At 36.8% G+C, this 27,989-nt stretch overlaps 2 protein-coding genes across 3 annotated transcripts in view; one reads left to right on the forward strand and one right to left on the reverse strand.

The window, feature by feature from the left end:
* The window catches only part of LOC115632570 (capon-like protein), an 87,458-nt gene that overhangs the window by 35,547 nt on the left and 23,922 nt on the right, over positions 1-27,989 (reverse strand). The gene's annotated exons all lie outside the window — the stretch shown is intronic.
* LOC115632573 (C-type lectin 37Db-like) lies at positions 7,367-8,283 on the forward strand. Its single transcript, XM_030529794.1, has 2 exons — positions 7,367-7,447; positions 7,509-8,283. Exons 1-2 carry the CDS (start codon positions 7,372-7,374, stop codon positions 7,988-7,990), a joined length of 558 nt encoding a protein of 185 aa, XP_030385654.1. The 5' UTR covers positions 7,367-7,371; the 3' UTR covers positions 7,991-8,283.

Genomic DNA, 27,989 nt, shown 5'->3' on the forward strand with positions numbered 1-27,989 from the left:
TCCCGTCCCATTGTCAGCGTTGCCGACGCTTTTGTTTTACAGCCCAAGTTGGCTTCCTGACTAGCTGGTGGACGATTCCTGTCTTCCTACCATTTCATTAGCGTCATCAGAGACCGAGCGAGGCGCAAAAACAGAGGCGCGTAAATGATGGGGAAGGGGTAGAGTGGCAACCCATGGTGCCAACAGCGCTTGGCTTCAACTTAATGACTGCGTGCAAAAGTTTTGTTGCCTTTTTGTTTCCTTTTTGTTGCTGTTGCTGTTCGGTTTCGGTTTTATTTCATGCCTAACCTCAGGCGTTTGCAGTTGTTGCGTTTAATTTAAAACAATTATTTAGCTCGCACAAACTGCCGGGCGCTGTAAGTGGCCACTGCCGTAGGCTTCCAAATTTGTTTAAGCGCACGCCCTGCCAATTTAATAGTGCATCGAAAATCAAGCGCCCCGAAACCATGCAGAGTCCTATCTAAGCTAAAACTCAAACCAGCCAGCTAACCAAACATCAACAAATCAACAGATTGTCGGAACTTTAAAATCAACTCAAACTTGTTGGCCCACACTCAATAGCAATTTAAGTGCCTGTTGTTGTTGTCGAAGCAATTCAAATTGCAGCAATGCTCTCAAAAATGTTTTTCTTGCTTTCCCGTTTCGACATTTTGCATGCAAATTTTGTGGCGCAGACGCCTATTGCAATTATGCCAATGCTGTGGACTTAAGCAAAAGTCAAAACATAATAATTTAGCTCGTCTTTTTGCAAGAGAAATGCAAAATACTGGCAAATGAGGCGCGCCAAATACGGTACACTAATGGCCCAAGGGGCGTATACGCAACTTCCAGACACTCAGAGAAGGTATTCAGCCGCTCCTGCTGAACCGTTGCCTCTTCAACCAGCACCTGTGGCAAATTTTAACTAAAACTTGGCAAATAAACACCAGCAAACAAGCACAATAAATTTAAGTAGCAAATAAATCATTTGGTGTTAACCCATTGAGGTCAATGTATGGGTAATTCAGAACACAATAAAGGCAAATCTTAAATAAGGAATCCTTGTTAAAGAATATATGCTTTGAAAAGTTATAATTGAAAATAGAAAGCTGTAACGATTTCTTATTTAAGCTTGCATCTGAGTTTGAAAAATAGTATTAGGGTATAGGCAATCGCAAAAGCAATTTTCCTAAATAATTAAGAGTTGTTTTGAGCCGAATATTAGGCAAACCTTACCTAGAAATATTAATGCTGCCTGGAGATCTCCGTATAATAATATCCAATCGAATATAAGTACAAGCACCAAACTTAATAAAACTTAAAGGAGAACTACGTTTTTTACGCAGGTGTGTGTGCAAAAATGTCAAGAAAATTAACTAAGGGAATCTGCTTTAAAGAAATGATTAATGAACAGCTTTTCCGTCCAATCCACGAACTTTTTAATGGTTTTTATATAAAAAGGAGTCTTTTTTTTTATTAAACCCACATGGCCTTGTTTTTTGACTGTCCTTAGGAAATTGATTGCTTTTAATGAAAAATTACTTTTCAGTTGGATTTTAAGGCAGCAAAAATGTAACGTTTTATTGTTTTTCTCAAAGACGAAACATAATTAAGAAAGTTGAATAAAAAAAAGGCCGAAACAATTGTAAAGAATGTCAAATTTGTTTTGCTTGTGGGTGAAAAACATTTGAAACTCACACTCATTACTTTAAGTTGCCGGAATATGAATGTTTGTGGGTTAATGCGCCAGAGCCCTGCACCGAACATATTCAGGAATGCTTGCAGCAGCAGTTTATGTTTTATGTTCTGGCCACTGTTATTCATGTAAAGTGCAAAGTCAAGTTAGTTAAGTGGCATGAATGCCTGGGCAGCGACAGCGGCCAAGGCAACAAGTTAACTGCAAGTTAAATAAACAACTGAATTTCACTTTACGGCCATGCCAGGCAAGGTAGGGCGAGGAAAGGCAACGAAAGATGCCTGGCCAGGTACACAAATATCTAGCGGCGCTCAAATGGCCGCCAAGTGGCAACTTCAACGGTTGCCCCAGTGCCTGCCCCAGACTCAGACTCACCTAAGCCTTGCTTCTTCTATGCTTTTTATTTCATTTTTGCTAGAAGTTGCGTCGAGATTTCTACACCTCTTGGCCAAGTGCCATAAAATTGCCAGAGCCAGAGTGTTGGCCATAAAAATCAAAGTGCTGCACAGTTTTCCTTGCCTGCACGTTGCATCATTTGCATGTGCTGCATGGGACTCTGACTTTTTTGTTCAGTGCAACTTTCAACTAATTTGCTACATTGTGAGCGTTATGGGAGGGCTTTGCAAGAAAACTGACGCATTAGTCATTATACCAATACAGCGGCTTGCACTGAAGGAAAGTTGCCGATTGCTGATTGCCGAGGCGTAAGAAGTTGCTTCCGGTCGCACCCAACAAAACGGCAACAACAAATACTCTTTTGAAAATCGTTTGCGCGACACACTTTGAAAATACATAAAAATTATTTTATGCATTTCAGAGCGTCACAATCATAAGCGACCATAAAAGAAATGTTTGCATGGTGCGATAAGAAATCACTACACATCCACATAGTTGCGTTCTTTGTTTGCCTTTCAGGTTCTTCTTTCATTTCGGGCGCTTATAACTTTCCCCCCAACTCGCGCTCCACACATTTTCTTCTACCATCGCTGTTAGAGGGGGGACCCGGCCAATTGACTTGGTGTGAGTGGAGTGTCGACTTTTATTAGCTCTGCATAGTTCATTGCACGCGAGTCGAACAGACAAGCTGACACAATACTATAATGCATAATAATACCCCACAGTGGAATCGTTTTTATAACCACTGTTAGGTACGTAATAGAGAAGCATTTGAAATTGTTTAAAGAAAAGTAAAAGTTTCTGCTTCTGCTGCTGGCCAGTTGACCCACATTCACAGTTATCTTACACGCGTATATGTAGATATAAATGGTGTATGTATGTATGTATATATTTTCACTAGTTTTGATTCTTCTACATTATGTAAATGCAACGCAGCCGCCGCCGCAGCTGCAACAAACTTTTCCACACAACGCATTCATCATGACTCGGTCGGCAACAATGTGGGCTGCCGACATAGCGATGACTTGGGGCACGGGTTGGGGCACAGGCTCCGCCTTATGCGTTGGTGTCATGCATTCTGGGTTTATGCGAGAGACAGTTTGACGGACAATGTGTCAGCAGAACAAATGAGGAACAGCGGGCGGTGCGACACGCACGAGAGAAATGCTTTAAACATACCCGTATTTGGGTTGCATTGTTCAAAATGAAAATTGAAATAGAAATGAAGGACCGCTTGGCATTCGTCTTTGACGCGGCATTGTTATGCGATATGGTGATGTAGCTTGTAATTGACTTTTTATGTTTGCATTTTTATATGAACTTTCTGGAAAACAAAACAATTCATTCTCAAAATGAAATGCCTGATAGCTGCCGAACTCAAAACCAAATTAGTTGTTAGATAAAAGTTCTCTCACAATCGCTGGCTTTTATGAGAATTTGAGTTTAATGGCATTTCTTCTACTTCTAAATTTTCTATTCTCATTTACAGCTTTGCCACAAATATCTCCAATGGGGTTTCTTTTATTGCTGAAATATAGAAAAATCAATTCAGAACATATAATTTAAAATGATTCACAGAAGAAAATGCTATAAAATTCAGTAAAGTAAGGTTTGTGCTTCTTATGTGTGTGATAAAAAATCTTCTAATTGTGTCTGCAAGTGTTGTTCTCGTTAAATAATTTCCACTTAATATTTTTAAGTTTACTCCTACGCGTTTCACCAGCATATTGTTGACAGAGTTGTGTATCAGGGAGTTTGTTCACATTTTACAAACACATTTTATAAACACATAAATAATAATTAGTGCTTCACGTGCAGTGTAATTAGTATCTATGTACTATAGTCTATTTAGACTGAGTAAATAAAATTCGTCTGTTCTATGTCGCGTTTGTGGTAGCATCTCCATTATTCTCTTTCATTGACAGTAAGGGCAATGTCTACTAATCTCTCAAGATCAACTGCATTATTAATGTATTTGTGAACTTTAGCCTTTGTTTGGCATTTGATTCACTTATAGAAGTTTCACATAACAAACGACAGAATGTAATTTAACAAATGTGGTTTGTTTCAAACAAAATTGAATATTGATTCAACAAAGTATTTAATCAAAACACATACTCATCTTGTATTAAAAAAGACATAGACACGGTTCTATCCTCTATTCTCTATCATTTAAATTTATTTTCATAATGTCAAAAGCCGATTCATTTGTGGGATACATTTGTTAGGCTTGGATGCCAAGATGCAACAAATCCTAAAGCGGCTGAAATATCGATATGGAAAATGCATTTAATACAGGTAGAGTCGTCATCGAAAATTGTATTAAAATCGTAGAAATTATTGAAGCAGCAGTTTATCAGCAAAGCATCGCTTATGGACTATAAATTGAGCACAAGCCGGTATAAAACCACTTTAAATCGAAACGGTACATATCTGACGTATATCAGAAAACCCAATTCTTATTGCATACAATTTCCATTATTGCATTAATATAGAGACAGATGATTTATAGTATGTATTTTAATTTGGAATTCACAAAACATGTTTTATCATTTACAGCATACTTGTCATTTGGATATAAAATAATAGTAAAAACTTGTAAAGCCTTATTAAAAGATAGCGAAAATATGATATATTGAAAATGCAGATACTAAAGAAAGCCGCTATTTAAAGGTTTTCAAACTTGCAATAATATAAATGGAATTGAATAAGCTTTAGCTGCGCACATTTAGTGGCAATATCGTAAAAGGCTCAGTCAGCAACCAGCAGACAAAGAACTATCATAATCGGCTCATTTTCTGAAATCACCTAAATATGTATGAGATTCTTTCTTTAGATACATAGAACCATATTAAATTACTGCTTATTTGAGCTGCCAAAGAAACTCAGCATCGCGCTATTAGGCTGAAGCACAAGCTTTTGGGGGTAAATAGTCGATGGCAATAACAAAGTTACCGTTAATCGCTCCTGCAACTTGCAACAAGGCAACATTACAGTGTAATGTTAAACAAAGGCGACATCAACAATTGACTGGCGCAAGGCGATAAGGCGTATAAAAAATGCGCCCAGACAACAATAAAGGCAATAATAACAAGCAAAAAATCAATTGAAGTGCTTAAGCAAACAATGGCAAAGACTGGCCAAAACAAAATGAAAGAAAACGGCCTAAAGACGGCCAGCCCCGACAACAAAAACAAAGAAAACAATGCGAGAGCCGCGCTTGCCAAAATACAAGTGCTGTCTAATTTAGCACAAGACGATTATTTAGATATCAGCGGCAATAACAACAGAAACAGCAGCAACAACAATAACGACAGACGCAATTACAACAACAATAAAAGCGGCAATTTAAAAAAAGTCAAGCATTAAATGGCGCTTGAAGAGCAAGAAGAAAAAACTTTACAATGAACGAACAAACGAACATAAATTAATGTAAAAAAAAAATTGCGTGCATAAAAGGCGCGCACGTCGAAAACGGGGCGTATGAGTAACCAAACGAGCCCGAATGAGCGGAAGTGTTTAATTAGCGGCTTTAATAATTCAATCAACGTTGTGGCACACGCCGCTACGTGCCGCTGTTTGTGCGTCTGCTAATTTTTTATACAATTTAACAAACAAATTTGTGTGTTAACATTTTTGTTGTACACGAGGTTTCCGATTTTGGTGTTAATTTCACCGCCAAACGACCAAACATACAAGTATGCTGTTGCCTTCAATTAAATTGCTTGCCAAACATTTTCTGGTTACACACAGTCACGTTTATTGAACATTTTAATCGGTATTTTTCGTTATCCTTGAACAGCCAAGTGTTGCCTTTAACTGAATAATGTGCGTACTTATGGGTTCCTAATGTCTTTTGCTCGAGCAAGGCGAACGATGGGGACGCTTTGAAATGGGCTTGCGGTTACCTTTGTGGAGGGTTGGTTTCAATTTCTGGTGGTTGGGTTATTGGTTGGTTCATTGGCTGCATGCCACATGTAGGGTGTGTATTATGAATTCAAGGAGTGGGACTAGAGGGCGCTTACACGAAGGTTAATGAACTTTGTGCTAATTAGGTTGGGGCCGTTTTGAGGGGTTGATGGGGCCAGTTGCTTACCCAAGCGTGTCGAAATGCTTGTAGTTGCTTTGTTTATGACAGTTGTGCTTACCTGCAAATAAAAGAACAAAGTAAACAATAAGTCAAATTAATTTTAGAATTTTATTTAATTTTAAATATTGCATGAACGACTGCACTATAGTGAATGCAAGGATTCTTTATGGATATAAGCGGTGTATACTATTTTGATATCTTTCTATGTAATATAGCTATAGGCAGGCTTTAATCCTATGTTATCCTCTTATATTGCAAAGCAATTGGTAATACTATTGAATATATATAATATCATTTGAAAGTTTGTTGCTGGCAAGAATATAAATATAACCTTTAAAATATAATGTATAATATATGATATCATGTATTTGTATATAGTATTTAAATAAACTGTATTTAAGACTTCGATTACTTTAAATATTTACTAATTACATAAAAAATGTTTTTTTTAACATATATCCTGTTTAAAAATAGATTTTAGAAACATCATTATTTGATAGAGTGATAGAGGGATAGGCCAGAGAAAGGAATATTATGATGATTAAGAGAAATCCAGAAGACAGTACAGAGGAGTATATAAAAATTAAGAAAGTCGTTAAAATCGCTTAACTAAAAGTGTGCCTTAAACAGTTTTGTTTTAAGAATGAGATCTTTCCTCATGTTAGTTCAAAATAGTCGTAAATCTAAACAGACGACTCATATGATGAATATAAAGCCCTAATGAAGCTTCCTGGCATATTAGCAGCGAAAGTATCCACAATGATTTTAACATTCCAAGAGTAAAGGTTAGTATTTTGGAATTTAAAAGATAATTCGAACCTACTGTCCCAATCTCTGCCATTCAAGATTCAGCCATCTAAACAACATAAGCTGGGGAACAGTTAGTAAATATTCAACATAAGATTTTTGGATGTCCAGGAAACAAATATATTTGACAATAGATTAGTTCTAAGGTAAACGCCCTCTTCGATCAACCAATAAGCAACGACTATACGTCGTTTATTTTGGAACATTTGTGAATTTAGCTAATCTTGTCAGCGTCTTTCACGTCATCAATGATTATATACTACCATGAAAACAAGTTTGTCAAGTTTGGGATGCAGATTAGTTCCAGTAAGACTGCTATAGTAAATCCAAGAGAGAGAGCAGCTTATAATACGATCATTTGAAGCTGTCTGTTCATTGTTACGCTGCTGCTCGGATTGGCAATATGCGAAATCTAATAGCGCTTATTTTACTTTTTACGGGCTTTGAAGTAACGCTCTCACAATCCACAACAAGGTCCGGTATGTTTAATTTTAAACAACATCAATGCAAATGACTAATGTCACGATTTCCAATTTTAAGTTGGATGTAAGATGGATTCGTTTGTCAAAATCGGACAAAAGTATTACTTTATAAGGAAGGAAACGCGAAAGACCAACTGGTTCAATGCCCAAAATGAATGCTTAACGATGGGTGGACACCTGGCCAGTATAGAGAGTGCTGAGGAAATGGAAGCCCTATCGAAATATTTGATGGCCAAAGGCTACACCAAGAATGATTGGTTTTGGGTGGCCGGCAACGATTTGGGCAACAATCGAGAATTTAAATCAATTGCCACTGGTAAGCACTTGCCATACTTCAACTGGTCGGACAAGCAGCCGGACAATAAGGGAGGCACTGAGCATTGCATTCATTTGTGGTTGCGCGATGACGAGTTTAGTATGAACGATTGGGCCTGCACTCAAAAAGCGCACGCGATTTGCGAAAAGCCTTACAAATGCGACTGTTTCTTGAATACTGGAGGTGAAACAATCATAGATGTGCGATTTACGGAAAATAATTAATGCGCAATAACGTCTTTGGTGGCTACATTTGATTATGAATTGGAGCTGCAATATGGCTAGATGATGAAGAAAATCCCTAACAGTTCGATCATATATACAAATCCACATTTATTTGCGCAGCTTGTGTCCCCAAACCTATTTACACTTATTCTCTAAGAAAACTTGATGTAAGCATATAGAAGCCCATTAAGCCAAAAAAAAAAGAAAAAAAAAATGATGGGAATTAAAAGCAAAATTTTCCTACAGCGAACGAATAAAATCGAAAATCTCACCGATTGTGAGGTATGAAATAATCATTTACTCTATGGTTTTATAAAAGGCCTGAACAGCTCTACAAACTCATCCAGCACCTTAGCTGGTCAACCCTTCAGAATTTAATTTAATTTAATGTTAAAAACTATTGGCGTTAAAATAAGAGAACACTCATAGAAATCTACTTCTCGGGAAATGAAATACGATAAAAGTATTAACAAGTAACTTACAAATACAATTCAGATAATCCATGTGAACAATTTATTTTTTTCTAGGGAACGTCATTTGGGATAGAAGTATGCTCTGATAAATGTACTTATCAGATAATAAGAAATTGTGGTGTTCTCCCCTAACAAGCTAGCCGTACTAAGCCGGAAAATATGCACAACAATTTACATTAGCCGCAACATTTTCACAATGCCCGACAGCGCACATTTTCCATTTCCACATTCAATTTCAGACGCACATTAAAAGCAGTGAAATTTTCATGCTGAAAATCCTTTTTCGCGTTGTCTCTTAAAGCGTTAAAATTGCAAATGCCTGCGTGACATATAAGGAAAAATGCGATGCAATTGCAATAAATTTTGCAGTCAGCAGCGGAAAAAATAACAACAATTGGAAACAGCCGGCGGCCAATGTTGAGTGTTTGCTTAGACTTGTCGCGCTGGTTAATGTAAAAACTCAGCAAGCAGCAGCCGCAAAAAAAAGAAGAAGAGAGAGATACTCATAGAGAGATACATCCATGACATGGGCAGGTCGCGCACACTTAAAAGGCATCACAATGTCTCGTATATATTGATGTCTGAGAACACACAGTCAATCGCATGTTGGGATGGTGAGTTGGTGGAATGGTTGACTGAACGACTGGACAGTGCAATCGGGCTTCCATATGTAGGCGCTGCTGCCAACAGAAATAGCTATTGCCATTGACTTGGCCACATCGTCGTCGTCTTCGTCGCCGTCGCCGTCGTCGTCGTCATTTTCGCATCAATCTTGCTTGTAGTTTTGCGTGTGTCTTCGACACTGGCATCTTGATGGCAATTTCCTACCTGACTTTTGCCTCCGTGACCGTTTGTGGACATGCTGCGCTTTGATTTGCTTCGGAGACGATGATGACGACCAGGGAGAAGAAGTGGCCGACATCGGTGTTTTTCTGTCTAGGCGTTTGTTAGTGCGGATTTCATTGCGTTGCTGCCACAATATTATTTCCTTATATACCTGGGTATACTGATTCTTTGAAATGTAATGCCACGGGCAGAGTGAAACATGTATGTGTATATATTTGTTAATGATCAGCAAATCAGTTGATATACAGGCAGAAACGTAGTTTTGTTTGAAAACAGGTGTGCTATATGACACCAAACTTTCAATTTGTATCTTTTGTATGTTTGTTGCAAATCCAATATTTTAAAATAGAATAAAAGATTGGCAGTGACAGATCATACGTGTATATTTTACAAATGCGATCAGTACATAAATTTCTCTTCCTGAAACAAGTTTTTTAGTTCTTTAGATACATAAAAAACGCCTTGATACAAATAATTAAAAATGTGGTATTTAAATTCGTCCACTATATCATTAATATATATGTATAGTTTAGTAAATTAGTCGCGTGAGTTTAACAAACACATTTTATTATGATAATAATTTTTGCAGCAGATTGTTGTATATGGAATAAAATAAAACAGATGTTGAATACACCGAATAAATATGAAAATATAAATGCTTCTAAAAATAATGTTCAATTAGAGAAAATTAAAAAAAAAAAAATTATTCATTATTTCACAAATATTTTATTACTTCAATTTTAAAAGCATTTCCACAACAAATGCGCCTTTAATCGACCAGGAAATAAATTGAATTAAATAAATAGATGATTAATGCAGATCCTGTATCTTACATATAGCTCATCAATAAATTTGCTAATCTGAATGCACGGCTTCAATGCTTTGATTAAACAGAAGAAAACATAAGGATCGCAAAATCAATAAATTGTTAAATTATACAAAAATTATCAATGCGTGTGGTAAAACAGTTTAGGTCAGGAATCTCATGATGTTTTGGGTTCTTAACTTCTGTTTTGCAAATTGTACTTCGCATATATCTATATTAATATAATTATTAATATTCAAGGCAACAAGTCTTTTCAGGCAGAAATATAATGTCCTAGGTCGTATTTAATATATATTTTTTTGATAACTGAACTTATCGAATTCAAATCTAATGCTTCGACCGTAAATTTGTAGACAGAAAGGCACTTATACTTAAATCATATCATATCAAGTCTAGTGTCGATATATATACTATATATATATAAACAAAACAGTTTTTCTCACAAAGCCGCTTGAACCACGGGGGGCGATTGGTCTGCTATATGCAATTTGTGGAAACCCCCATTAATCAGACGCTGAAACATCACATACATGTCTATTAAGAGTTGATTGTTGTATTGATAATTACTCCTTTCATTGAACAAAATTGCTTGATTTTTATGAATGAAAATGTGTGGTGTTCCCAAATGATTGAATATTAGAGAAATATATTCGCCAGTTGTGTACAGGATATCCCATAGTCGTGTAGCTGTCTTTTTTTTAGTTTTTTTTTACGCGCATTTCACTTTGTTAACTTTTTGCTGGCGTTGCCGTAAAAAGGCGTGAGTGAAATTTTTGCTGTACGAAATGACTTGCGTTTGACACTCAGGCAGAGAGCCTTTTAGACAGTCAGTCAGTTAGTCATTCGATCAACTAAATGACTGCATCCGTTGCACTCATCGAGTCCCAATGCCAATCCCAGTCAAAGCTAGAGTCAAAGTCCGACTCCGGGAGGCTTGATGATGTTTTGAAAAATGATAGGCTCGCTGTATGGAATTAGTGCTGCGAGCAATGGAGAAGACGCTAATTGCCAGCAACAACATAAGAAATGGAATACAAAAGTGCACATGATGAAGTAATTTCGTGCAATTTGAGACAAGAGGTGAGAGCGCCAGCAACAGTAGCAATTATATTCAATTTAAACTTGTTCTAGGCAACTGAGACGGCAACAACAAAAACAAAAACAACAACTGCAAACTACATGAACTGACGTGTTGCAGGCTCATCAGCAGCAGTAGCAGCAAAAGTAACAGTAACGGCAACAGCAACAATAATAATAATAACAACAATTGCAACTCGAGCTGAGTGCAAAACTAATTTAGGCTACGATGCCAAAACGAAAGCAAACAGTTTTGATTAGAAGTCTGCGCGACTAACTGACAAACTGACTGACTGACTGACTGCGTAAGTGAGTGTTGTTGTTGCTGATACTTTGAGTTGATGTTGCAAACAAAGCATCAACTGCTTAACTAGAACAAAAGGCTGAAAGTGTGTTGTTGCAGCAATTATTAGCAGAGTAAATATAATTGCAATTGCAGGCCGGCAAGCAACACAACTCTGAACATTTTTTCTAGTCAAATAAAAAATGAACATAAAAAATTGCAGTAATTTGTAGATAAATGATGATAAGTAGGGCGACCAAAACTTTTAAATGTTACAATTATAAGTTAATAGATCAATCAATTTTAAATGTTGGCAATTATTTTTCAAAAGTAGAAAAGTTACGCACTATCTTAACTCCCAATCATGTTTAATGGAAAAAATATCTATCTACTCTAGAAGCGAACAGACATTCTAAGAATCCGAATGCAAACTCATTTACATCTCAAATGTGATTTTTAAATGCAAGTAATAAAATATTTAAACAAATAGAATTCAAACAACTTCAGCTAGTAAGTTCATAGTTCTTGTGTGATAAATTCCAGATCCACCAAATAATGGTCACGAAGACACTTTTTCCCGTTCAATGTATGATAATCTTTTTTTTCCAATACAAGTAGAACTAGTAATTTGAATTGTACTATCAAATATTTGTAGTCTTCCTAATTGATTTATTAGAAAATCGTACAAAATTGGCTTAAGTCCTTAATTTGAATTTTAGGACTGTTGAACAGAAAACCTAATTTGAGCTTTATAAGGTTAAAGTCTCTTTTCAATAATCAATCAATTTTAAGACAAGTGTCCTTATTAAATTGTCATTCGAATTTTGTATAAATACATTTTGAATCTTTATGTTAACCTGTAAACTAAGAACAAGTCAAGTCAATTTTAAGACAAGTGTCGTTATTAATTTGTCATTAGAAATTTGTAGAAATATATTGTGAATCTATATGTTAACCTGTAAACTAAAAACATATTATAATATTTGATCCCACATTTGGATTATGAAAGCACGTTTCTTAATTATTTCTTACTTTTATTTTTTAAGCACTATATTTTTTACCATTTATCCATTTATCATATTATTTCTTTCCTTCAGTTTTATTAAAGTTTTTCATTAATTTGTTTTCCACTAAACGAGCTCCACTCAGTCGCTGGTAGACATTAATATTCTTTTTAGAAAGCATTGTTTATTGATACTTTGTGTTATGTCAGTTAACTATGCGATAATTTATTACAATTACAATTTAAATGATATTCGATTGTTAATGATGATCAATAAAATTGAAGACTATCTCTTAAAGTGAAATAGAAATAAAAATAAAATAATTATATAATAAAGAAAAACATTTATCAAAAAAAAAGGAATGTAAAATTCTTCTCATGTTCAACAAAGAAAAATCATAATTAAATAACTTCTCACTAAACAAAAGCAGAATCTGAATAGGTTCGGTAGTTCTCTTTAATTACTCATTCAATTAAATGTTGTACAAAAGAACTCAAACCTTTTATCGTAACTTAAAAAAAAGAAGTTCAAATAATAAAATTTCGTTTCGTTTGCTTTTGAATTACGCATAAAAAAGACCTGTTTTATGTCGCCTCAAATGTATGCTTACGCACAGTAATGAGGATTACAAGTATGGGACGTCAAAGAAATTATTTGACTTGCAAGGACTTGTGGCTGCATAAACTGTAAATATTTCAAAGTAAAAATTTCAAAAGATGTAAGCACTCAAACATATCTAATTGCAATTTATTCACACTTGCGACACTTGCTCTACTTTTCCTTCTTTTTGAAGTGTTAAAATAGAAATTTGTAAAAACAGACATCCTGATGAGGAGGCTCTTTGCTTTACAGAAGACAAAAATGTCAGCCAGGCGAATAAACGCACGGGATGTAAAGTCAATTTATGCAACGACAATGCGACCGGCATATTCAGAAGCCGTGATTCAGAAACGAGCACAAGGGCAATTTTGCTCGCATCATGCATATAACGTATACGCCACGTGTGCTGGCAGGGAAAAGCTGTAGCTGCAGCTGAAACTATGGTAGTGGCTGTGGCTGAAGTGGGACCTGGTGAGAGAGAGAGAGAGGTGTGTGCAGCGAAGTGGGGCGATTGCTTGTTAACGTAATTTGCCGCAAATCGCATAGAATGGAGGCAGAACAGTAGTTTTAGGAGCAGAAGCAGCAGCAGCAGCAACAGCAGGAGCAGCCGCTTGCATAGATTACCCGTATGAATATGTTAAGTGGCAAGCAAGCGGCAGACTATCCTCCAGCCTGTCTACCCACATTGCGTATGCGCAATAAACAGTATGTTGAACGCATTCACATGCGCTTGCACGTTGCCAGCATCGTCAACACCAGAAACATCATCAATATCCACATTGTCATCATCATGATCATCATTGAGTTTGTCTAGTTGGTGCGTCTGAAATCTGCTGCTGTTCAAATCGAATTGAAGCTTGTGTTCGCTATCCTCACGTCCTTTCGGTTGCATTGAAATGCAATTTACGTGCGGCTTAAATTTCTCGGCTACGTGCATGTAATGATGTGGCGTGTCGCATTGTGCAATTAATTTTGTTTTGCCTTTGAAGCTGGAGTTGATATAGCCAGCATTAGCCGTGTGGCAGCAGCACAGGAAAGTTCCCGTAAATGCGACACCATCAATAGCCATGACAAATTGCCCATATAAAGCCCGACAAAAGCGACAAAAGGCGCACAGACCAAGTGCCAAAGCAGACAAACTGCAGCGTTTTATCACAACTGACAGCTGCCAACAAACACACACATAACAACACACACTCTCTCACACACACACATACACACATGTACACACTCGCATCTGAGTCGGGACGGGCTGTCAAATTTTGCACATTTTCTTCCAAACAAAGGCAAAAGGCCTCGCAGCTGCTGGTGTGAAAATATGTTTAGCCAGTTATGAGTATTTCTCCTGCCAAAGCCGTCTGCTCATATTTCTTTGTCAAAATGTATTTCTTGGCTTATTATTTTTATTTGTTGTTGCAGGAAAATGTGCCCAATTATTTATAAAGTTCATCATCTTGAGTATCAAACGAGCTGAGTGGCAAAGCAACTTTACGAAAGTCAAAAGCAAGAAGTACGTAATTGTCGTTAAATTTCATGTCGCATAATTTCCCTCAGAATACACGCAGCAATAACAACAACAGCAATTACAGCAACAACCATAAAAAGTTTATAATACCCCCCCGTACTGTGAAATTTTCACACTTCATTGCGACGGCAAGTGGCGTTGCTGTTCATCATGTTGCCTTTTTAATGCACGGAATTATGCAAAAACTTAATTAAATTAATAGAAAAATGTCCAATGCCGATCGATTTTGAGGCACAAGTTGCGTGCCCCGACCCCAAGCCTAACTACTGGAGGTGTGGCACACTGCTTGGTCATGCAACGACACGTACTTGTACGCCGGAAACGTTTGTGGCTGCCATTTTTTGTGTCGCATAATAAAAATGTGCGGCAGCAGCGAAGAGAGATGGAGAGAGACGGAGAGAGACGGAGAGAATTAACGACAGGCATTGCTCGCTGCGACAACGACACCAGCGCTTAACAGTTCGCCAGGTTTGGCATTGAAATTAGAATTTATGTACATAGGTGTGGTAGGTATACTCGTAGCTTCAAAATGGGCAAGTACAGAAAGACAGACTTGTAGTGAAGTGCGCGCTGTTGGACAAGTAACGGGATTGACTAAGCAATTTATGTTGAAAAACACACAAAGAAGAAGCGCTATAGCCACAAAATTGCATTCCAAACACGATAATATAACTTCTAAATTATATTTATATGCAACGTGTTCAACTTTTCATTATTAGTAGTATTTCCTAAACTATGCATGGCAGTGAGAATCCTATAACTTGTTGTTACTTTCAAGTCTCATAAAGGCATCATGTTGTTGGCATGCGAAAGCTTTGCTAAGCTGTCTTCATTTAAAGAAATTAAAATATATTTAGTTATTGAGAGTAATTCAAAATTTAGAAAAGAACAATATGGTTACACGATTTGCGAAAGATTGTTTACAAAGCCGAAAAGACAATTATAAATTCTGCATTATTTTTTGCAAATACCTATACGTTTTTATTTTTTAAACAATTTTTGTATATAGTCTTTAAATAAATGTCTGGTAAATACTCTATTTACAAGCATTGGTGTGTACATTTCGCTTAACTTTAAACAGAAATGGGACATTTTTTCCCCTTTTTATACACACTCTATATATTTGTATATATATATTGCAATCATTTTGAGTAAACAAATGCCCCTTTTATCCACCATCTATATCCTTTTAATTAATCCACATTTTATGGATCACTGTGATAATGAAGAAGATAAATTCAAATGAACAGAGAGATGCATGATTAATAGTTAAAAGCTAATTTAGAGCGTTCTTCAGAGAGTTATTAGAAATTGCAAATAATAACTTTCTTTGTTAATTTATCTTCCTGTTAGCTTGCATACATTTCGATTCAATATTGACGTTCGCAATTCACATTTCCCGATGCTGTCACAGTTGGATAGCCTCAAAGCTAAATTAAATACTTGAACTAAAAAAATGTCGTATATATCCTTACTTGCCAACCTCGTTTATATATAGTATATGCTCTTAACATGCACCTAGCCCATTGTGCTTTCTTTTGTGCACCAAAAACTGTGCTTTTTAATAACATAATAGCACCCTTTGAAGGGCATAAAGAATGACGCCCAACGACACATAATTACGGCATCATTTTCAGGCTGCCCTCTCGGCAACAGTGGCAGTTTTTTTTTTCGTTTTCCAGTAATTGTTCAGCTGTCAAATATACATACATACATACAAGCATACAAGCATACAAGTATGTATGTTGCCTGCCACATTCACACAGTGTGGCATATGCGTATGAGTGATATGTTTATAATGATACTTTCCCAAGTGAAAATGGCAACAGCGAAAAAAAGAAACAAACATGAAAATGAAAAGTTGCTACATGCGCAGTTGCAGGCAATTGTGTGACACAAAAAAAGTACATTTGGCTTTCATCGGTGCAACAGTTTTGTGAAAAATCCGAAACTGCGACTGCGAGTTACAATTAAAGCAATTGGCCGCGCTACAAATGTGGCACGCATGAAGGCCAACGGCTATAAGTTGTTGCTGCCATTTTTTTTTTTCTTTTTTCGTTTTTTGCCTCACGCAGTTTGTACTGTGCCACTTTTTGTGTGTGAACACAACTTGATAGCTCTGCCTAAATAAGGACAAACGGCAGCAACATCTACAGCAGCTGCTTAAATTAATGTGGTTTTTTTTATCGCACTCGAACTTGATGAAAGTCAATGTCAAGGTGCCTGGCCATGGCATTCGCACGCTTTTATTTTTCTATAAATAACAATTTAACATTGCATTGCTGGCAATTGTTGTGAGCTAGAAATGCATTGATTGTTGATTGTTTGTATTTTGATTTGCAGCTCATTAATAATTTATTAATCATGCGGCAACTATTTTGTGACTCACTCAAGCAATGTCGGCCGCAATTCAAATCAAAATATGTAATTAGAAATTGTTTTGAAAATATTGCTAATTTCCCAAAGTTGTAAATCACTTCCCATCAAGGTCACAATTGTGATATGGAGAGGGGAGAAGGGAGGAAGATGAAGTGCAAATTGACTTTTCGGAAATGTAATTGAATTATTAAGCACCTAAATATTTTAAAAGCTTTTCCCTGCTCTCCAGAAAAGCCAAAACGTTCAGATAAAGCTACCTAGTCTGCCAGTTTTTTAATTAAATTTCGTCTAGCTTATGCAGCTGCTGTGGGACTGTTTGCCATTTTAAATGTCTGTTCATTCTTGTAATTGACAAAATTGATTAAAATGTTGCTTACAATTTTCCAGCAGCACTGACATTTATCTTAATTGCTTGGAAAATGTCGTTGACAACACCGGCGGGGGGAAAAGCCATTTCGAAATGAACCGCCTAATGGGATAATTGCTCTTCACTGAGATTCTCCTGCACTAGAAGTCATTGAATATAAAATCAAACAGCTCAATTTGTTAAAATGTCACGCCAAATCAAGGTTTTTCCGACTGAAAAATCGATTTATTTGTAGTTGTTAACAGAAAGAAATTTTTGTATAAAAATAATTACATAAAAAAAAGCACGTATCGCTTTTAAATGTTGGCTTTTAAATCAACAGAATTTATTTTCAAATAAACATTATTTGTATTAATAGCTGTGAGATAAGATTTCTGATTTCTGAAACACTGATTTGTTCACTTGGTTAGCTCACTTTATTTCGAGGGTCAGTTCGTTCTTGCTATACAAGAGTATTATTCGAAGTTTGGGCATTTTAAAAAGCATAGTATTGCAAAGTTCATTATCCTACTTTCAAAAAAACAAGGTACGCCAAAGAGTTAAATAAAAATCAATTAAAAGATTGGGAAAATAAATATAGATATCTAAATCGATACAAGCCATCCTTCCATAATTTATTACATTATTTTATTTTTATCTTATCGGCAATTTAAAAGTCTATAAGTAACATCCCTTGCTAATCGACCTTTGTCAAACTGAGCAGCCTTCGGTATTTTATATCTTCCAAGTAGCACAAAACATAATTTCAAACATCGACATCGATTTATTTTTAAATGCTTACATTTTTGCGGTCACTTTCTTGGCACATTTTGCGCATTTCTCAAAAAAATTATGATTTAGTTGCTTGCCCGTTGCCCGCTCCACCGCTCGCTTAGCTAACCAAACTTTTATTCGATTTCATTTATCTGCCGTTGTGCCATTGACTGACTGCTGACTGCTGACACTGTCTACCTTGTTGGAAAGTCACGCCCTCTAAGTGTCGTTGCCTGGGCATTCGTTTATATTTTTCGTTTTATAAATATTTGAATGCGCGCTTCTCTTACAGAGCGCACAAATTCAATTTCATTTGTAAAACATCAAACGATATTTACGTATCGGCGAACATTTGAGATGTACACAAAGATATATACATAAACATATATCATGCTATTTCCAGCGCATGGCAGAGTACAAGCAATAAATTAGCGTTGACAAAATAAAGCGAGCGCCCAAATCTCGGTCAATGAAATAAATGTATATGCGGCGTATGCGTAATATTTTATAGCGACTTCCTGCGCCCTGCTGGTCGGCTAGTCTACGGGCCTGCGGGAACAGCTGCTTGGCATTCGGTCGCTTTGGCTGAAGCACTTGTGCTCACATGTTAACAACTGCTCTTCGGTTTGTCTCAGTCAAGCATTGGGCCAAGTACTTCCTGCGCATTTCCACTGCATTGCACTTGACACGTTTGCAGTACTCGACCAAAGTCGAAGACGTGTGGGAACTTTCAATTCACAGTGCCACACATTCTGGCTCTTTTGGCTGCCCAAAAGTCAATTCTGTTGACCTGCCTGCCAAGTAGCGAACGAACTTGGCATTTTTATAGGCTGTGGCCATAGAAATCGAAGTGTGTTTTTGTCCCAATTTCTTCTTTTTGGTGCTCAAAATGGCGGTGGCCTGCAGCGCTTTTTGTTAACTTTAAAGTTTTATCTGCACAAAAGTTGAAGTGGCGACCACAAATAACTCATTCAACTAATCAAAGGCAATTTTAATGAAAAGAAATAACCCGACCAAGCCCTTGCCAAGGCAATTAAAGCCACGTGCAAAGTTTGCGGAAGGTTAAACAACAAAGTTTGTCTTGGGCATGGCTTCTGACAAAGGTAAAGGATTGCTGCTAGTTTTCGAGCCTATTTAGAGATACTTCTACTGAGTGCTTCACAAAGGACAAGCCTTGAATATTTGCTTTTGCTTAGCACACCAAACAGCAGCGACAACTTGACTATCAAAAGTAGGGATGATGAAAAGAAAGATGGCGAGTGTGGGGTGTGTGGTGAGGGGGGCCCGTAAAGCAAACTTAATTAATAAACGACATCAAGTTCCTGCTGGCGCTGCTACTTCTAGCTAGAGATGTGTGCGTGAATAACTTAGGAAGACAATGTGGAGTACTTTTTTAAGAGTTATGTTTAAATTAAAACGTTTTGATAGCCTTTCAAGATATTTGAATTCTTGTAGTCAACACAAGAATAATATTGCAACACTTTCAAGAATTGTTTAAGGAGGTTAGCAGGTTAGCACAAAAAAACTAACGAAATTCATTTTGCAATTCAAAAGATAGAAAGGCAGACTCAAACAACACTCAAAAGGCGACACTGGCGGATCAATAAATTGCTCTCCACACTGATCACCAATATCCAGAAACACTGCCAATGGCGTTTTATCGTGTAAACCCAAGCTTACTTAGATTATAATTAGATAAATTAAATCGACCTCCTTGTATCTTAATAATCACCTGTTTCTAGGCGTAATTAATAGTGAGATTCTCATTTATATTTTATTCATTTAATCAGTTGAAGATTAATCTTTTCTTTTACGAATACATTTTTCTAACTCACGGTAATGCCACAAATCTATTTACCAGCGCTTGGCGTGCTTTGCAAAAGGCGTCGCTAAGAAAATTGCAAGCTATTCATATAAGTGTATGCTGCGTGTGTTTGTGTGTGAAATGAATCGAAACTCATTAAAAAGTTTCCCTGCGGTTTCACTGAAGAGCCACAGCCTGCTCGGCAGCCAAGGCGACAACAGCCTGTGTCAGACCAAATGAGGAACACACAAGGATATATGCACTGACACACATACATAGACACATAGGCACATATAGCCGCACGCTCATATACTTTCACTTACTTGCCAAAGTGCAAATTAATATGTTGCGCATATAAATTTGAATAATTAAACGAAGAAGCGAGCGAAGAAGCAGCAGCAAACAGATGTCCTTTTTAGGGTCCAAGCTGACGCCTCATTATGCACGCAAAGGAAGTGCCATTTAAATGCGCTTCATTATTTCCATTTAGACACCGAGCGCAAGCAAAACCAAAAAACAAAAGCCCGACAAATAAAGAAAAGATAAACAGTCGAGCAGTCAAGCAGTCGAGCAGTATAGGCGACAGCTTGTCAGACTCGGCGACAAACTAATAACAAAAAGCCCCCACAATGAAGTACAAGCCAAGAGCCAGAAAGACGCTAGAAACCACCGAAACCACTTGGACCGCTGTAAATAAAACATAAGGACTAGGACCAGGCGACTTCTGGCTGGGCGATGCTCAAAGCCAGATAGCACAACCAGGCACCTACCCGGCCAGCACTTGCCGCCCTAGGTGCCTACCAAGCCTGTCGTCTCTGTCGCTTAGCTCATTAAAAAAAAACCCAGAAGCAACAACAAGTATAAAAAAGAGAGAATTCTGTAGACACAAGTTTTGGAGGGGGACCAGCGTGTGCGGAAAAGCAACCAACAAGTGCCAAAGTTAGAATTTTAATTTGGCATACAACACACATACAAGCACACACATGCACACAAATAAACGAAGAGGGCGAAAATGCAGAAACAAGAGGAGTCTGTCAGCTTGATGAGTAGACAACTGTGAACAAGAGGAAGAAGAGTTGTCTACCTATATACACTTGCATGTACATACCTACTATATACGTATACTATGTATATTTTTAAGAGCCTACAAGTGTGCGCGCAAGTGTGGCAAAGTTTCCAGCGCCAACCCCAAGGCAATCCAAGTAAGATTATTAGCCAATTATGAGCGGCACTAAACGTGAGAAGCGGCAGAAATTTAATTTAATTTTAAACCTGACACAAAGTGTGGAGAAGTATAAAGTATAAGTATATTATCAGAATAAAATATATTATCAAATAAATAAGTTAGGCCTATAAGCTGTATTGAAAAATGTGCTCACAATTTCTACTTATTTTCGTTAGAAATAATAAATATTTGAATTAAATTCATAATTTGTAAAACTATTTCAGTTCAGCAAACATAAAAAAATGGAATTAGGGAAGAGTAGGGAATAAATAAATGGCTTTTCGATTTTAAAACTTTTCATCAATGAAAAGACGCGTTGAAACAAACTTAAAATGGTTCAAATGTATATAATATGGAACCAGCAAATATCTTCATACATAGTTGACTATAAAAAATCAGCAATTATTTTATAATTTAGTTTGAACAATATTGAAGTAGAATCATTATTTTTATTATTATTAAATGTTAAATTTTAATAAGAAACCCTTTTTCCCATTTTGGAAAGTACTTTTCAATAAATTTTGAACAATTTCTTTCGCGATTTCAGCTAAATCAAAACAATAACAATAACATATCGCTTTGAAGTGTATTTTAAGATGCGCTTCTTTAAACAAATACTCCATACTTCAACAATCTTAAACCCCAGTTAATATCAATTGTAATGAAGTAGAATTTAAGGAAAGCACGTCTGTGAAAAAATGCGACATATTTAAAGTTTTATCCAGAAATGTAATTTAAAAATTTTATTGGGCGAGACGGGCAAATGGAAGCGAGCGCTGCAACCATTTAAAAAGGACACGAACAGTGCACAGAATTCTCTTGTACGCATTATAAATTTTTATGATAATAAGTGTGTGTACATGTATGTGTATGTGTGCTGGCATTTATTTATAACCATTTGTGTGACTATCTGGGTTTATGTCGCACAAAAATGTTTTTAAAATGAAAACTTTTTGTGTGTAGCTTTAAAAAACTTTTCGCAAAGTACAGGGCATAACATTTTGCGGGCAATTACTTTGTAAAAAGGCAAATTAATTTGTTGTTAATTGAGAAAAAGCTTTCAGCACACAGACACCCAACGATTATGCTGCTGGGCAACGTCAAAGGTCAGAGGCAACTGAATAAATACGTCCAACATTTACGGCAGATGATGTTGTAGAGCGAGAAGAGGAGGCGTTGCGTATACGCATTGTATTGCGTGGGCGCCTTATTTGGGCCTTTTGATATTTTCAATTAGTCAAGGCAATCGACAATTATTAATTCCGCTTTCTGTTTCAATTAGAGCAATTGTTCTAAAACCCCATTCGATACACAATGATGCCGGAGAGACAACAAAATGGAAACAATGGCACCATCAGTCGATACAGGCACTTTAGTGTCGCCTCATTTAACCGAAATGGTTGAGCTGGGGACGAGTGTTAGTTAAAAGTCTGCGGCCTGCCTAAAATGCAAATTGCGAATTGTACATGCCAGAGAGTGTAATATGCATGCATAAAAGTAAAAGAAAATTAGGCCATTTATGGCATTTGGGGCTTTTTGAAGCGGCAGTTGTGTACAATGCGGCGTATGTGTAATTTTTTACATTTTACGATTGGCAGCACGCGGCAAATGCCAAACGTTTTATGCTAATTTTCCACGCACACACACACAAATGCCGGTCTTTTCCATACAAACACACTCAACACAAAGTGGAAAAAAACTTTCACAGGGCGTCTGTCGAATAATGTTTGTTTAAAATTTGCCAAGGCGTTATTTATGGGCCAATAACTTTCGGCACGGCCTGCCCTGGCCTGGCCTGGCCTGCTCAGCCTCCATAATGCGGCTGCGGGTTCCATGTAAATTAGTTGCCATTTGGCCTGACCGTAAAAAGTTCGATGCCAAATTAATGGCAAATAAATTTAATTTAAATTCCGGCAACAGTAGCACTTGCGTTTTTTCATGTGCTTATTTGTTTCTGTATATGTGTGTGTGTGTGTGGCAGGTAAGCCAAAGTCACTCTGACAGGCACTAAGTTGTCAATTAGTCAACAGAATATCCATGAAAACGCCGCAGGATCCCACGCGCATGCAACGTCTAGAGCTTGGGGCAGATTGTGTAATTAATGTTTAAATAATTGACAACGAACATCTTTTAGATTCCGTCCGCATGCTCTCATTTATTTACCGGGCGCTCGGCGCCATCCACTATTGGCAAGGTTAAGGTTACGCCCACACAATTAGCTATTGAGCTAACAGCAGAGGCAACTAAATTATCTCAGTCAACAAGAAGCAGCCAGAAAAAGCAAAAAAAAGGCGCCTTTACAATTTTGTTGAAAATTAATTTGAAACAACAAACAACATTTCTTAAGCGCTTATGCTTGTCATCAAAATGGCCTAAACACACGCGTACATACATACACATACATATATATATATATACATATATATGGGTTCACATAAGAGGGCTGTTCGATGAAAATAAATTCTGCATACAACATACGTGATTATCTTTAATTAATTATTAATAAATATTAATTACATTTTTGTATACATTTTACGGTCTGTTGCAAAGGCAGCAACTTTAAACAACATAAAAATATAATACTTCTATAAGTCTACACTATACTTCTATAAAGATCTCGTGATTCGAGAGCGTTGGTAAAAGGCTGAGAAGTACCGAGAATCTTGAGAAATTTAAAACAGCTTCAGTTCGAGAACAGCTTAAATGCACAAATACACAAAATTTCACAAAATCTTAAATTTTTTTTTTTATTAAATTAAAAATTACATTCAAAATGCATTTGATATATTGCAAGATTCCTTTTGTTTTTCTATTATAATGTTCTTTTATCAACTTTGTTGGAATACATCAGAAGCTAAAATCATCCTGAATGCATAAAGAAACATCTGAGTGAGGTCAAAAACTTGTTATTTCCATGCTGTAAGTCACAACTTCCACAAAAATCCACATCAATATAAACTACTATATATTTGGTTTAATTTATTTATTTAGAAATGTTTCTTTCTGTTTCATCTATAATCATTAATCTACAAAAAATGAACACTTTGTGAATACTTGCAGTGCTTAACACTTACAACAGCTTAGAAGTGTTAAAAAATGTTGCTTTAACATGATAAGAAATATTTAGTTTTTCATGAGCAAGCCTCGAACGCATAGTATATGAAAAACCGATGACGTCACCTCTTGTCTTTTGGCTAATCCAATTAATTTTTGCAATAGGCTAATAAAAATATTTTAGCTTTCATGGCATTTGGCACGAACTTGGGTCGAGAAATTCTAGAAATTTTCAGCGCGCTGAATGAAAGTTTACGCATCAACTGCTAATTAAAATTTGTTTCGTGGACATGCAAAAAAAAAATGGAAACAACAACAAAAATGGAAGTTAATCGGTAACGGCAACTGGGTTTACAGAAAAGCCTTTCCACACAGCGCCTCACAATGTCAAAGGTCAAAGTGAATGCAATGGCAACGAGCCATAATTGCACTTGACAGCAACAGTAACAACAACAACAACAACAGCAGCAACAGCAGCAGCGATAACAACAACAACAGCCATTTACAGTAGCTGACAGACAGTCCAAAGCGAACGCCAGTAAAGCAAAACAGACAATGAGGACAAAGACAAGCTGGCAGGCAGATAAGAAATAGCAGTCACAGTCGCAGTCACAGACGCAGACCCGGTCACAGCTACAGCAAACTGTGAAAGATTGCATTGCAAAATGATTTCAATTGCAATTGGCTCGACTTCCAATACTGTCTGCAGTCCACAATTGGGAAGCTGGTAATACTAATGGCAACAGCATTGGTCGATGCGATGGACGTTGTCGTTGATTAGAAACTGAATGCTCGGCACTTTGATGCCGGCGCAGATAATTTTCAATTTGGTTTTTCCCCTCTCTCGCCTCACCTTGTCCCCAGTAGCCGAAACGTGAGCTGCAGTTAACAAGCATTGCATTTGCTACCCTTTAAATTTTCTGCTGAATGGAAAATTGGCATAAAACGGTAGGCTACGACTAACTGCGATCGATGGCGACGACGACTGTTGTCATTATAAACAAAAATTTCATTGGTTTTTACAGTTTTTTCCCCTCTTTTATTTCCCGCTTTCGACATGGCCAAGCCCATCTTGCATTGCAGCTGTCAGCGTTCGCGTTTGAATTTTTGTTTAGTTTATATTTTGTATTGTTTTTGAACTCTTTTTGGAACTGAGGGTGCGGACGATTGCTTTGTTTGTTTGTTGTTGTTGTTGTTGTGGCAGTGCGACCAATATTGGCGCATGCGACAGGCCTGGGAAAGGGCGTAAAAGTAGTGGCAAGCGTGTGGCAAATAATGCGCACAGCTGCCGTTGCAACTTCCGCAATGTCACGCCTGGTTGCAACAACACCAATAACAACAACAACAACAACAGCTGCAAACTCTAATTTAATGTGGCATATGCACACACACACACAAAAATAAGAAAAAAAGAGATACAATTTTTAAAATTAGTAACCACTGTCCAATTGTAGTTATAGACCTGCCTTAAGCAAATATATTATGGCTTTTAATATTTACTATTAACAAAAACAATAAAGGAAATACAAAATTTCAAATGGCGAGTCAACATACGCTTTTCTTTAGCAATGCTTCAGGATCTTTATTAAATTATTATCTGTATTAAAGACTAAAAGCCTCTGGAGAAGGAAAGAAACTACAACATGCAATCTAAGGGAGTCTCCAAAATGTAACATATGTGCATTTTTTTTCGGTTTGGCCAAATAAGAAATGTTTATTAGGTTTCATTTTACGACAACAAGCTGTGTTGGGAAAGGAAAGGTGTTTGCTAATTTTTAGGGCAATTATTTACTCTCATAATCTAAATGTTAGGTCAAGTAAATATTGCTGGGGCACTACTTATACCTTAGGCCCGGTAGGACCATTGTTTTGTCTTTTAATCACCTATTGTTATATGCGAGTGAACTCAGCTAAGTTAACAATCCCCGTTTTTGTGTATTTATCTGTGAGATAGTCTAAATATTGTACTTTAATCTTTAATTTTGTTTTGTTTATTATTTAATTCTCTAAGTGTATAAATTCAGCAAACGCCTATGCACACACATGCCGTGCGTTACCAATTTAGTTTTGTGGGTGAGAGTGTTTCCCCGCACTTCTTAATACAACTGCCACTCTTGCGGCTGTTGTTGCAATTCTGCATGCGAGACTGCATCACTGACTCATGGCAGCCCCGGCAGCTGGCCAGGTGAATAGCAACATAAGAGCATAACAGCTACAACAACATTTAATTGCAAATTACCAGCCAATTCGAGGCAGGCAAGTTGTGTAACACTTAGATAATGAACGAGCATTGTAGAGCATGTGCCACTTTTATGGCCCAATGGACATAATCAAATGACTCATTTATCGATGGGGTTGGCCAGAAGCGATGCGAGCCAAGGGGCACATAAGATAAGAACAATGGCAGCTGCGTCTGCCACAGGCGTCCATTGTAATGGGTTCTTAATCCTTGACGGGCAACATTAATGTCCTGCACTTGACACACATTAAATGCCGTACGATCGTAATGGAATATATTGCCTTTTTTTTAGCTTGGCCATTACCTATCAAGCACATTTTACTGAAAGTGTGGAGATTCTAAACAAGACTGTGCAAACGAGTGACAAGTATTGGCAGTAAAACAAGAAAATAAAGGTAGACACGCCGAGATAAAATGCACAGCTTAGTGCGGTTGTAAAGCCAGCTACCATGGCAATAAATTTATTTTCTTTTAATTTGCGGCAAATTTTGTAGCATACGGAGCGAGAAAAAGAGTTACTAAACATGATTGTTTGATGGAATATTTGTGTTTTCAAGTTATCACCTAATCAAGTTCGTTGTGGACAAAGAAGTTCACTTATTTTTACTATACTAGTATTAGTTTTGAGTCTTGAGCTAGGGTTAGACTAGCGATGGCCGACTGATCTAAGCTTTAGCTTCTTTATTTTTCTAATACAAATCATGTGTAGATAATTAATATACCCAAATATTCTGTTTATTAGATACAAATTACTATTAATTAGAGAAGCATAATAAAGAAAATAATATGTGCTACCACTAAACAATGAAACACACTAACCACAAATATTCCAAATTAAAACGTAGATAATGTAAATCTTCAAATAATACATGATTGATGCCAAACAACTAAACAAACATTAAAATTCCTCCAACACTCGTAACTCATGTTATGTTGTCTTTAATTTAAAGTCGAAATGCCATAAATATCACCCGTTATATCAATAATCAATTAGGGATTTTGTAAGTCATATATAAAAGTCATATTTATTTAGTTGCAAGGCTTCCCAAGCATAAAACTATGAGCTTAGTTAAACAGTTTCTTTGCAGACTAGGAGCGATAGTCAAGTCAGCAAAACAAAACTAAGTTACTGGAGCTGTGGTTGAATGGGATGATTGCTTTCGGAAAATCCCTACTTTCACAAACATTACCTTATTCCTCCACCTTCGCCTCACTGCAATTAATGTCAGCAATAAGCATCCTCATCATCATGAATTCAATGCCACTCGCCAGCAAGCTCGTAAAAACATTTCATCTATAATTTGCCACGAATATGATTTGATAATGCCCAGACAAAATCCTATAGAGATAATGCGAATTTACGAATAAAAGTGGGAAAATAAAAAAAGCGAACAATTTTATGGCGAGCGTTGATTTTATTACGTCTTATGCGTAATTTAACTAACTGGAAAGAATATTGAAAATTTTATTATATGGGCATTAGACGTCGACCCCATTGCCGGCAATTGGCAAACAAAATCGATTCTTTGGGCAGGAAGCACACG

Source organism: Scaptodrosophila lebanonensis, unplaced genomic scaffold, assembly GCF_003285725.1.
Source record: "Scaptodrosophila lebanonensis strain 11010-0011.00,11010-0021.00 unplaced genomic scaffold, SlebRS2 tig00001415-arrow-pilon, whole genome shotgun sequence".
Classification (NCBI taxonomy): Eukaryota; Metazoa; Arthropoda; class Insecta; order Diptera; family Drosophilidae; genus Scaptodrosophila; species Scaptodrosophila lebanonensis.

Bases quoted from the DNA above. Each gene is read 5' to 3' on its own strand.
- LOC115632573 (XM_030529794.1), top strand. From the start codon at position 7,372: ATGCGAAATCTAATAGCGCTTATTTTACTTTTTACGGGCTTTGAAGTA. The intron at 7,448-7,508 runs GTATGTTTAATT...TCCAATTTTAAG, and splicing joins ACAATCCACAACAAGGTCCG to TTGGATGTAAGATGGATTCG.